General features: G+C 42.5%; 1 protein-coding gene across 5 annotated transcripts in view; it reads left to right on the top strand.

Annotated features, from left to right (window-relative positions):
• LOC110505195 (mediator of RNA polymerase II transcription subunit 12) overlaps positions 1 to 11888 on the top strand; it is a 99846-nt gene extending 87958 nt beyond the window's left edge. The window contains exons 37-44 of one of the 5 annotated variants that reach the window (XM_036970410.1): positions 4795 to 4945; positions 5384 to 5544; positions 6024 to 6098; positions 6310 to 6539; positions 7432 to 7591; positions 7985 to 8188; positions 11070 to 11166; positions 11434 to 11888. In XM_036970410.1, the coding sequence (XP_036826305.1) occupies positions 4795 to 4945; positions 5384 to 5544; positions 6024 to 6098; positions 6310 to 6539; positions 7432 to 7591; positions 7985 to 8188; positions 11070 to 11166; positions 11434 to 11471 (1116 nt within the window). In that variant the 3' untranslated portion in view covers positions 11472 to 11888. The other 4 variants (XM_021584245.2, XM_036970411.1, XM_021584246.2 and 1 more) reach the window with 4 other exon arrangements.
• Positions 11889 to 12229: the final 341 nt, after the last annotated feature.

Here is a 12229-nt window from a genome sequence, read left to right as displayed (position 1 = left end):
TAATGAACTCGCTCACCGAATCAGCGTATTCGTCAATGTTGTTGTCTGACGCAATACGAAACATATCCCAGTCCACGTGATGGAAGCAGTCTTGGAGTGTGGAATCAGATTGGTCGGACCAGCGTTGAACAGACCTCAGCGCGGGAGCTTCTTGTTTTAGTTTCTGTCTGTAGGCAGGGATCAACAAAAGGGAGTCGTGGTCAGCTTTTCCGAAAAGAGGGCGGGGTAGGGCCTTATATGCGTCGCGGAAGTTAGAATAGCAGTGATCCAAGGTTTTTCCAGCCCTGGTTGCGCAATCGATATGCTGATAAAATTTAGGGAGTCTTGTTTTCAGATTAGCCTTGTTAAAATCCCCAGCTACAATGAATGCAGCCTCCGGATAAATGGATTCCAGTTTGCAAAGAGTCAAATAAAGTTAGTTCAGAGCCATCGATGTGTCTGCTTGGGGGGGAATATATACGGCTGTGATTATAATCGAAGAGAATTCCCTTGGTAGATAATGCGGTCGACATTTGATTGTGAGGAATTCTAAATCAGGTGAACAGGAGGACTTGAGTAGAAGTTGTTGTTGTTATGATCACACCACGTCACGTTAACCATGAAGCATACACCCCCTCCCCTCTTCTTACCAGAAAGATGTTTGTTTCTGTCTGCGCGATGCGTGGAGAAACCAGTTGGCTGCACCGACTCCGATAGCGTCTCTCCAGTGAGCCATGTTTCCGTGAAGCAAAGAACGTTACAGTCTCTGATGTCCCTCTGGAATGCTACCCTTGCTCGGATTTCATCAACCTTGTTGTCAAGAGACTGGACATTGGCGAGAAGAATGCTAGGGAGTGGTGCACGATGTGCCCGTCTCTGGAGTCTGACCAGAAGACCGCTTCGTTTCCCTCTTTTACGACGTCTTTGTTTTGGGTCGCAGGCTGGGATCCATTCCGTTGTCCTGGGTGAAAGGCAGAACACAGGATCCCCTTCGCGAAAGTCATATTCTTGGTCGTACTGATGGTGAGTTGATGCTGCTCGTATGTTCAGTAGTTCTTCTCGACTGTATGTAATGAAACCTAAGATGGCCTGGGGTACCAATGTAAGAAATAACACGTAAAAAAACAAAAAACTGCATAGTTTCCTAGGAACGCGAAGCGAGGCGGCCATCTCTGTCGGCGCCAGAAGCTTCTGTATGATTCACGGTGGGATCCACACATGCGGAGATCATCCATTCACCTACTTTGCGTCTCACATAGAGATGGCGGTTGGAACCAAAAATCTCATCAGACCAAATGACAGATTGCAGCAGAGGTAACTCTGGGTTTTCCTATCCTGTGGTGGTCCTCATGAGAGCCAGTTTCATCATAGTGCTTGATGGTTTTTGCGACTGCACTTGAAGAAACTTTGAAAGTTCTTGAAATGTTCTGTATTGTCTGACCTTCGTGTCTGAAAGTAATGATGAACTGTCATTTCTCTTTGCTTATTTGAGCTGTTTTTTCCATAATATGGACTTGTTATTTTACAAAATAGAGCCATCTTCTGTTTACAACCCCTACCTTGTCACAACACAACTGATTGGCTCAAACGCAGTAAGGAAAGAAATTCCACAAATTAACTTTTCACAAGGCACACCTGTTAATTGAAATGCATTCCAGGTACTCCAGGTTACCTCATGAAGCTAGTTGAGATAATGCCAAGAGTGTGCAAAGCTGTCATCAAGGCAAAGTGTGGCTACTTTAAAGAATCTCAAATATAAAATATATTTTGATTTAACACTTTTTTGGTGACTATATGATTCCTTATATTTTTTCATAGTTGTGATGTCTTCACCATTATTTTACAATTTATAAAATAGTAAAAAAATAAAGAAAACCCTTGAATGATTGGATACACCTAATCTTTTGACTGGTACTGTATGCACTTAAATAGAGAATAGAGGACGCTTTTCCCGTGGTTCATTTTCATGCCAGCCAGGTAGGCTATACTCCTGTGGTAAAGATAAGCAATATGCTTAGTATTAGAAAAGTTGAAAAATAATGATAGTAGGCCAAGAAAGCTAATGGGATCCTCCAATTAATAGAGGCCATCACTCTGTTTTCACTAGCAATTACATAGCCTATTGAAATGTTGCGCAACATGAGCTCATGGGCTCTCGTGAAGTGTTTGATTCGATTTTCGATGACATTTGCGTTGATGTTAAGAGGGATTAGAGGTAAAATAGAGTGCGGAGTACCAGGCAGTTAGCAAATTTGGTAGGCTACTTGTCACGAGAATTTTCAATCCCAATGATAACAACTGACAATCAATAGCTCTGACCAATCCCCGGGATCTGTAAGACCACGGGTTTAATAATAATTTGTCAAAGACTCAGTTTTCAGAGAATGTTCTAAAGTCAAGAATACAAAAACATCAATTTTATAGCTGCGCACATAGTGGGGCAAAAAAGTATTTAGTCAGCCACCAATTGTGCAAGTTCTCCCAATTAAAAAGACGAGAGAGGCCTGTAATTTTCATCATAGGTACACTTCAACTATGACAGACAAAATGAGAAAAAAAAAATCCAGAAAATCACATTGTAGGATTTTTAATGAATTTATTTGCAAATTATGGTGGAAAATAAGTATTTGGTCACCTACAAACAAGCAAGATTTCTGGCTCTCACAGACCTGTAACTTCTTCTTTAAGAGGCTCCTCTGTCCTCCACTCGTTACCTGTATTAATGGCACCTGTTTGAACTTATCAGTATAAAAGACACATGTCCACAACCTAAAAGACTCCAAACTCCACTATGGCCAAGACCAAAGAGCTGTCAAAGGACACCAGAAACACAATTGTAGACCTGCACCAGGCTGGGAAGACTGAATCTGCCTCGATCTGGGGCTCCACGCAAGATCTCACCCCGTGGGGTCAAAATGATCACAAGAACGGTGAGCAAAAATCCCAGAACCGCACGGGGGGACCTAGTGAATGACCTGCAGAGAGCTGGGACCAAAGTAACAAAGCCTACCATCAGTAACACACTACGCCGCCAGGGACTCAAATCCTGCAGTGCCAGACGTGTCCCCCTGTTTAAGCCAGTACATGTCCAGGCCCGTCTGAAGTTTGCTAGAGAGCATTTGGATGATCCAGAAGAAGATTGGGATAATGTGTGTCATATGGTCAGATGAAACCAAAATATAACTTTTTGGTAAAAACTCAACTTGTCGTGTTTGGAGGACAAAGAATGATGAGTTGCATCCAAAGAACACCATACCTACTGTGAAGCATGGGGGTGGAAACATCATGCTTTGGGGCTGTGTAAAGGTAATAATGAATGGGGCCATGTATCGTGAGATTTTGAGTGAAAACCTCCTTCCATCAGCAAGGGCATTGAAGATGAAACGTGGCTGGGTCTTTCAGCATGACAATGATCCCAAACACACCGCCCAGGCAACGAAGGAGTGGCTTCGGAAGAAGCATTTCAAGGTCCTGGAGTGGCCTAGCCAGTCTCCAGATCTAAACCCCATAGAAAATCTTTGGAGGGAGTTGAAAGTCCGTGTTGCCCAGCAACAACCCCAAAACATCACTGCTCTAGAGGAGATCTGCATGGAGGAATGGGCCAAAATACCAGCAACAGTGTGTGAAAACCTTGTGAAGACTTACAGAAAACGTTTGACCTCTGTCATTGCAGACAAAGGGTATATTACAAAGCATTGAGATAAACTTTTGTCATTGACTAAATACTTATTTTCCACCATAATTTGCAAATAAATTCATTAAAAATCCTACAATGTGATTTTCTGGATTTTTTTTTCTCATTTTGTCTTTCGTAGTTGAAGTGTACCTATGATGAAAATTACAGGCCTCTCTTGTCTTTTTAATTGGGAGAACTTGCACAATTGGTGGCTGACTAAATACTTTTTTGCCCCACTGTACTTCTACACAAACAGTAGGTGAGTGTTATCCTTCTCCACAGTTCGCACCACTTTGTATCACTAGCCGACAGTTCCATTCCCCCGAGATTAGGGAGACCTTGAGAAGTACTCACTGTCCTCTCCCAAGTCTCAGAGGCCTAGCCAGGTCGGTCCAAACACAGTTTTAATTGTTCTTCGGTATTTTACTTGGCACACACAAGTTCAAATCCTAAGCTACGCCTTGCTCAGACAGTCTGTGTTTTTCCACTATACATTGTTTAACCTAATTCCGACCTAAACTACACACATCATCAGATTATAATTTTATGATTCTAATCAATTTCATGCAGTTATAAGGTTTCAGAGTGGAATTACTTTATCATTATCTTTCACATATACATTATTTTATCACTACTAATTACCATCAGCAGCATCAGAGCTTGGAGAAGCCTAATTACCGTGACTAAGCGGTCATGTGGAATGCCTTCATGACTCGTGACCGTCGGTGTGGTCTCCGCAACATCCCTAGGCCCTGTACCCTTGGCATTTGTGTAGACTATAAAGAATAGGATAGGTCTAAAGAATATGGTGCAAATTCCACCTAACCTATCAGAAGGCAAGATGGAGTGACAACCATATTGCTTATACCTGTCCAATCCCTTCAGATCTAGGGATAGGTCTTTTTGGATTAGGCTAGTTAGGGTAGAAATGTAAAAGTAGTCATAGATTTAAGGACTCTGAAATCACTGAGCACTCATGAGTGTCATCTTGAGGGATTTGAAGGACAACAATGTATGTCTTGTCTAATAATATTAATTCTAAAAGTACAAAAGCTGGATGATATTGTTGTTGCACATATTACCATTATACAGTATATGTGTAGTGTGTCTCGTAGAAGGTGTTTGTCTTCTCTCTCCAGGACTTTGTGACACGTACCCAGGGTGGAGTGCCGTATGGGACAGGTTTGCCCCCAGAGATCCTCATGGGCCAGCAAACTCACCCCTACAACAGGTTAGGCTACAGCCAGCAGGCCATGGGCATGTATGCCCAGAACCAGCCTCTACCTCCAGGTCAGTGCCAACATTATCATTGTCTAAGACCAGGGTTCTGATTTATGAGGAGTTTAGCCTTTTAAATCATATTGAAAACAGTTACTGATCCTAGGCCAGCACTCTACTCTGATATTGATGAATATGGGCCCTGTTTTAGTTATTACTAGTTAGTTTTCACAATATCATGAAAAAACACTCTGGAACCTGTATTCCTCTCATGACCGTTTTAAGTGAGGCGTGTTTAGCTTTTGATCATCACCAACCATAGTCAATCGACACCATGTTTTGTTACAGCCCAGCACTAAAACACACGATTCTGCTTATCAACCGAAATCTTCAAGACATTGATTAGCTGAAACGGATATTAATGCTGTGGTGGCTTTTTGTCATTTTGACTTAAATTTTCATCCTTTTCCCCTTCAGGGGGCCCTGGTTTGGACACCCCGTACCGACCAGCCCGGAACCCTCAGATGGGCAAGATGATGCCCACGAGGCCCAACTACCCGGGTGTGATGCCAGGCATGATGGGCATGGAAAAGCAGTACCCTATGGGCTATAAGCCCCAGCCCAACATACCGCAGGGCCAGATCCTGCGCCAGCATCTGCAGGTCAGACTGGTGAGTTTGCAGTGACTAGACTCCATTGGAATGGGACAGTAGTGAGTACAGAGGTTATTCTCGACTGGACCTCCCCCAGTGTGGTGTTGAGGGGTTTGCTAGATGTGTTTAACATGCTCATAGAATAGGATCTTGAACCTGGCTTTCACTGTACGCATGTAGATACATTTGCACAACTGAATGCGTTCAACCTCAAATGTGTCTTCCGCATTTAACCCAGCCCTTCTGAATCAGAGAGGTGCAGGGGGCTGCCTTAATTGACATCCACTTCATCGGTGCCCGGAGAGAAGTTGTTGTTGGGGATTAACTTGCCGGCTCGGGGATTCGAACCAGCGACTTTTCAGTTACTAGCCCAACACTCTTAACCGCTAAGCTACCTGCCGCCCGTGAAGAAAAAAAGAAAAAAGTTGAACTTCAGTTGTAGAAAGCAGCACATTGCTTTTTAAGAACGTTGGAACGTTGTCTCTTGCCGTTTTCAGAACCAGAGTATTATTAGACAACAGATGCGACAGCTGACGCCCAACCAACAATACGGCTCCGTGCAGCCAACTCAGGCAAGTCTTTCAGATGAGACACTTTTGCCAAAATGTCATGTAATTTCTTTCCAGGTGTACCTGTAAAACCTGTTTTCTTATCCTTCTATTTCCTTCAACACTGAATTTGACCCTATGCATAAACTAGTGTCCTCTATTCCTTCTTTCTCCTCTCTGCATATTTGTCCTATTATTTTCATTAACATTCTGATTTTTATCTCTCCATGTACAGAACATCTCCCAGGGCTATACCACGTACGGCTCCCACATGGGGATGCAGCCGCATCCCTCCCAGGTGGGTGGTATAGTCCCTCCGTCGTACGGGAACCAGGGTTTCCAGGGAAGCCACCCGGGGGCCAACCTGGGTGTGGTGGACTCTCTGAGGCAGATGGTACAGAGGCCCAGCGGCTACGTTCACCAGCAGGCACCGGGCTACTCGCACACCATGCAAAACACACAGAGGTGGGCAGGAGGGAAGAGTTGAAGAGTGGTGGGGGTTTGGACAATACACTGTACTGCACTCCAATAGCACAGGGATGTCTGCTGTCCATTATCAAGGATATTTTGGCTACTTTTGTCTCATATTGTGTAGGGCTGTGACACCCTGAAACATGAAGCAGAGCAAACTCTTCTGTCCTGGGGTGGCAGGTAGAGTAGCGATTAAGTGTAGGTCCAGTAACCGAAAGGTTGCTGGTTCGAATCTCCGGGCCGACTAGGTGAAAAAGGTGTCTGTGCCCTTGAGCAAAGCACTTAATCATAATTGCTCCTATAAGTCGCTCTGGATAAGAGCATCAGCTAAATGACTAAAATGTCAATGTAAAAACATGCTGTATTTAAAATATTGTGTGCTATAGCTTGGAAAATGTGTAAATGTGACTTTAAATGACAACATAATGATATTTGTTTCCAACATTAGGGCTGTTTTCATAAAGAAGTTAAGATACTAACAAGTATTGGGATACTTGTTAGTATCGTGGCAAGGAAACGTGTTTTGTTTCCTTGCCACGATACTAACAAGTATCCCAATACTGGTATCGTGCCATCACTAATATGGTGTTCATGGAGCGCCTTCTTTCACTCCTTTTTCTTGCACATATCAAGACTTTGTCACATTTAGCATCACTGCCTAGTATCTGGGTACAGAGTTATCAAAGTCAATCCCACCCATAAACTGCACTCTAATTTCCTTTGACGTGAATGCAAACATTTGACAGTGTAGTCGCAGAACACTTTTTTCTTTCATGCTGTAGCACTGTAATGGGCAACAGTGACCATATTCAAGACAGTGGTGTATTTGTGAAACATTTGATGATGTACTGGTCCTCTGAATGTGAATCTCTTCCACCATCTCCAGGTTTCCCCACCAGTCCATCCATCAGGCTCCTGTCATGCAGGGCCTTAGCCACATGGGTACGCAGGGGGTCCACCCGGGAATGAGACCAAACCAGATGCTTGCTGAGCAGCAGCAGGCCCAGCAGCAACAGCAGCAGTACCTCAGACAGCAGGCACTCCGAGTATGCATTGTCTATTTACTAGGTCTTTTACTAGCAATATCTAACACTACAGACCAACATGGAACAGTGTGTAGTTAAAATATAATCAATACATGTACTGCTATTGCCACTCAATGCGGTCTAGATCTAAACAATCACTTCCACAATTATTCAATGCTCTAACTGATGGTCTAGCATAGGGGCCACATTGGGATTTCGAAATTCAACCGCAAATATCTATTTCTGTTTAATTATTTTCAGCTGACCAGCGGATTGAATGGGATCGCGGGACCCACAGGCCGTAGTTTGCCCACCCGTGCTCTAGCATGACATATAGTGAGTTTAAGAATTCCTGTATAGTTGTACTATGGTGTCACCCTGCTCTGTTTCTGTATTTGTCCCTGTCTCCTATAGGCCCAGCAGCAGGCTCAGCAGCAAGCTCAACAACAACAACAGGTTCAACAACAGCAAGTTCAACAGCAACATCAGGTCCAGCCCCAACAAGTTCAGCAGCAGCAACAACAACAACAGCAGCAAGTAGCGTCAGCACCGCCCTCCGGTGCCCAGGCTCAGAACCAGGCCCTGGGCATGCAGCCCATGCCCCCACAGCAACCCATGGTACATCCAACTTAGAGGATGATACAGTCAAATTGCCAAGCGGCAGTTCCAAAAAGACAGATCAAGTTAGCCAGCTAACTGTCCCAAAAATTCTGAATTATTTGTATGTTTTCGAGAAATATATATTTGAAATTAGCATGGTATAATTGACTTGACAACCACCAAACACATTCAAGTTTAGCTTTCAAAATGAACCATAAAATTTAAGAGATCTGATATATCAAAGATGTATCACTGTTAGCTGGCTAACTTAACTTAATGATCCTGCTTGCTGGAACACCCCACAAGTACAAAATAAAACCCCAGCCCTACTACACCTAGATCTATTTCCAATTATGACTCTGACCTGAACAGTTTTTTTTGCCCTCAGAACAGCCTCAATTCGTTGGGGCATGGGTGTTGAAAGCATTCCACAGGGAAGCTTGTTCACGTTTACTCCAATGCTTCTCACATTTATCAAGTTGGATGTCTTTTGAGTGGTGGACCATTCTTGATGCACACGGAAAACTGTTGAACGTTAAAAAAAAACATTAGCATTGCAATTCTTGACAAACCAGTTTGTGCGCCTGGCACCTACTACCATACCCCGTTCAAAGGGACTTAAATATTTTGTCTTACCCATTCACCTTCTAAATGGCACACAATGCATGTCTCAAGGTTTTAAAATCCTTCTTTAATTTGTCTGCTCCCCTTCATCTACACTGAATGAACTGGATAAAACAAGTGACATCAAAAAGGCATAGCTTTCAACTTGATTCACCTGGTCAGTCTGTCATGGAAAGAGCAGGTGTTCTTAATGTTTTGTATACTCAGTGTAGGTAGTGATAAAGTGACTAGGCAACATAATGAATAATAAACAGTAACAGCAGCATATGTTATGAGAAAAGAGATTAGTGCAAAAAAGGATCAATCCACTCAATAATATAATATAATATATAAGTAATATGGAGGAAACTAAGATACTAAGGAGGGCTAGAGGGAACTACTGCCTTATTGCCAGTTGTGGCCCTCGCAGAGAATTGATATCAGAGATTCACTAGTACAGGACTCTCAGGCCATAGCCAGACTAAGAATAAGACATTTTCTTGCATACAGTGGGGCAAAAAAGTATTTAGTCAGCCACCAATTGTGCAAGTTCTCCCACTTAAAAAGATGAGAGAGGCCTGTAATTTTCATCATAGGTACACTTCAACTATGACAGACAAAATGAGAAGAAAAAAAATCCAGAAAATCACATTGTAGTGAAATTTAATGAATTTATTTGCAAATTATGGTGGAAAATAAGTATTTGCTCACCTACAAACAAGCAAGATTTCTGGTTCTCACAGACCTGTAACTTCTTCTTTAAGAGGCTCCTCTGTCCTCCACTGTATTAATGGCACCTGTTTGAACTTGTTATCAGTATAAAAGACACCTGTCCAAAATACCTCAAACACTCCAAACTCCACTATGGCCAAGACCAAAGAGCTGTCAAAGGACACCAGAAACAAAATTGTAGACCTGCACCAGGCTGGGAAGACTGAATCTGCAATAGGTAAGCAGCTTGGTTTGAAGAAATCAACTGTGGGAGCAATTATTAGGAAATGGAAGACATACAAGACCACTGATAATCTCCCTCGATCTGGGGCTCCACGCAAGATTTCACCCCGTGGAGTCAAAATGATCACAAGAACGGTGAGCAAAAATCCCAGAACCACACGGGGGGACCTAGTGAATGACCTGCAGAGAGCTGGGACCAAAATAACAAAGCCTACCATCAGTAACACACTACGCCGCCAGGGACTCAAATCCTGCAGTGCCAGACGTGTCCCCCTGCTTAAGCCAGTACATGTCCAGGCCCGTCTGAAGTTTGCTAGAGAGCATTTGGATGATCCAGAAGAAGATTGGGAGAATGTCATATGGTCAGATGAAACCAAAATACAACTTTTTGGTAAAAACTCAACTCGTTGTGTTTGGAGGACAAAGAATGCTGAGTTGCATCCAAAGAACACCATACCTACTGTGAACCATGGGGGTGGAGACATCATGCTTTGGGGTTGTTTTTCTGCAAAGGGACCAGGACGACTGATCCGTGTAAAGGAAAGAATGAATGGGGCCATGTATCGTGAGATTTTAATTGAAAACCTCCTTCCATCAGCAAGGGCATCGAAGATGAAACGTGGCTGGGTCTTTCAGCATGACAATGATCCCAAACACACCGCCCGGGCAACGAAGGAGTGGCTTCGTAAGAAGCATTTCAAGGTCCTGGAGTGGCCTAGACAGTCTCCAGATCTTAACCCCATAGAAAATCTTTGGAGGGAGTTGAAAGTCCGTGTTGCCCAGCAACAGCCCCAAAACATCACTGCTCTAGAGGAGATCTGCATGGAGGAATGGGCCAAAATACCAGCAACAGTGTGTGAAAACCTTGTGAAGACTTACAGAAAACGTTTGACCTCATTGCCAACAAAGGGTATATAACAAAGTATTGAGAAACTTTTGTTATTGACCAAATACTTATTTTACACCATAATTTGCAAATAAATTCATTAAAAATCCTACAATGTGATTTTCGGGATTTTTTTTCCTCATTTTGTCCGTCATAGTTGAAGTGTACCTATGATGAGCATTACAGGCCTCTCTCATCTTTTTAAGTGGGAGAACTTGCACAATTGGTGGCTGACTAAATACTTTTTGCCCCACTGTTTATTGTCCGTTTTTGTCTTTCAAAAGTTAAACTCGAGTCAACTATTTTTGGGACGAGTTGCATACACACAAAGGCCCATATATTGTGCGTTTTTTGACGGGCAATCATCTTGTCAACGACAGACTCCCATTGAAAAAAAGTTATAGTATGTCTACTTTCAACGACCGAAATGTAATATTGTTTGTGTGTTTGTCTCAGTTCCCACGACAGGGGATGCAGCAGACTCAGATGCAACAGACTCAACAGCAGCAGCAGACTGCAGCACTGGTCAGGCAGCTCCAACAACAACTCTCAAGTAAGAAAGACACTCATGTCAATTAACTTTAGTGAGATTTGTTACAGCCTTGTATTAACCCCAGGGTTAGGGAGGTACTACCTGGATTTGTCCAATAAGAAGTGCACATTTAAAATGTTTTCTGTTGGGTGCCCTAATGAAACCGCTGATATTGTCAACAGTTCTATCTTGTGTTGCGTATTGTGCTTTGTAGTCTAAATGTGAATTTTTTTCACAATTTCCAGTCATTTTAGGTCTGTTGATAACAAGTGCTTTTCTTTTCCCCAGATACACAACCTGGACAGAACACCAACTCATATTACTGATAGTGCTTGTTGTATATTAGTGTGTGTGGAAGGATAGGGATACCCTGTGTATGGGAGTGTTCCCAGCCAGCCCATAGATTGTCAGATGTGTCCAATGCCCAGCAGGCCCCTGTTTTAGAGGTGTAGGCTCTTAGGGGGGAAATGGTGCTATTGGCCAAGAAGGACGACTAGACAGATGAACCCACAACTCAACCACAGAGGCTCAACATGCCGTTCGAAAACCTTCTCAACTTCAGTCATGTCATTTCTGAAAATCCAAGGAGGGATTGTGCTGTGAAATATTATGATCATAAAGAATAATGGAAGAGTCTATGTAAAAAAAAAAATACAAGAAATTATAAGAATGCAAAAAAAAAAATACTCAGTTTGTAAAAAAATTCAGTTTATTGTATTTCTCATTAAAATATCATGTCTCTATTTTGTCTTGTATTAGTGTCTGGTGCAGTCTTCATCTTGATGAAGATGTCTGATAAGGGTCAATGTGACAATTAGGTTGTTAAAATCAGGATATTATTCATGATATTGAAAGGCAATGAGTCATTATTATCCACTATTGATTGTCTTTAGTATCTTTATTTTTAATTTAATCAGGGTTCTGGGATGTCATGGAATGGTATTATATGCATTCCAGAGGGAAAGTAATAGAGGAATTGATGCAATCATGGTAAATCATATAATTTTGTATATGGATAACTATTTGGAAATTAATATTTTTCCAGTTCTTTTTCCACATTACATTTCCCTGGGAGCTTTTGGCC

The sequence above is a fragment of the Oncorhynchus mykiss genome, chromosome 31, assembly GCF_013265735.2.
Source record: "Oncorhynchus mykiss isolate Arlee chromosome 31, USDA_OmykA_1.1, whole genome shotgun sequence".
NCBI lineage: Eukaryota > Metazoa > Chordata > Actinopteri > Salmoniformes > Salmonidae > Oncorhynchus > Oncorhynchus mykiss.
Note: the sequence above shows the minus strand (reverse complement) of the source record. Positions and strands in the feature narration are given on the sequence as shown.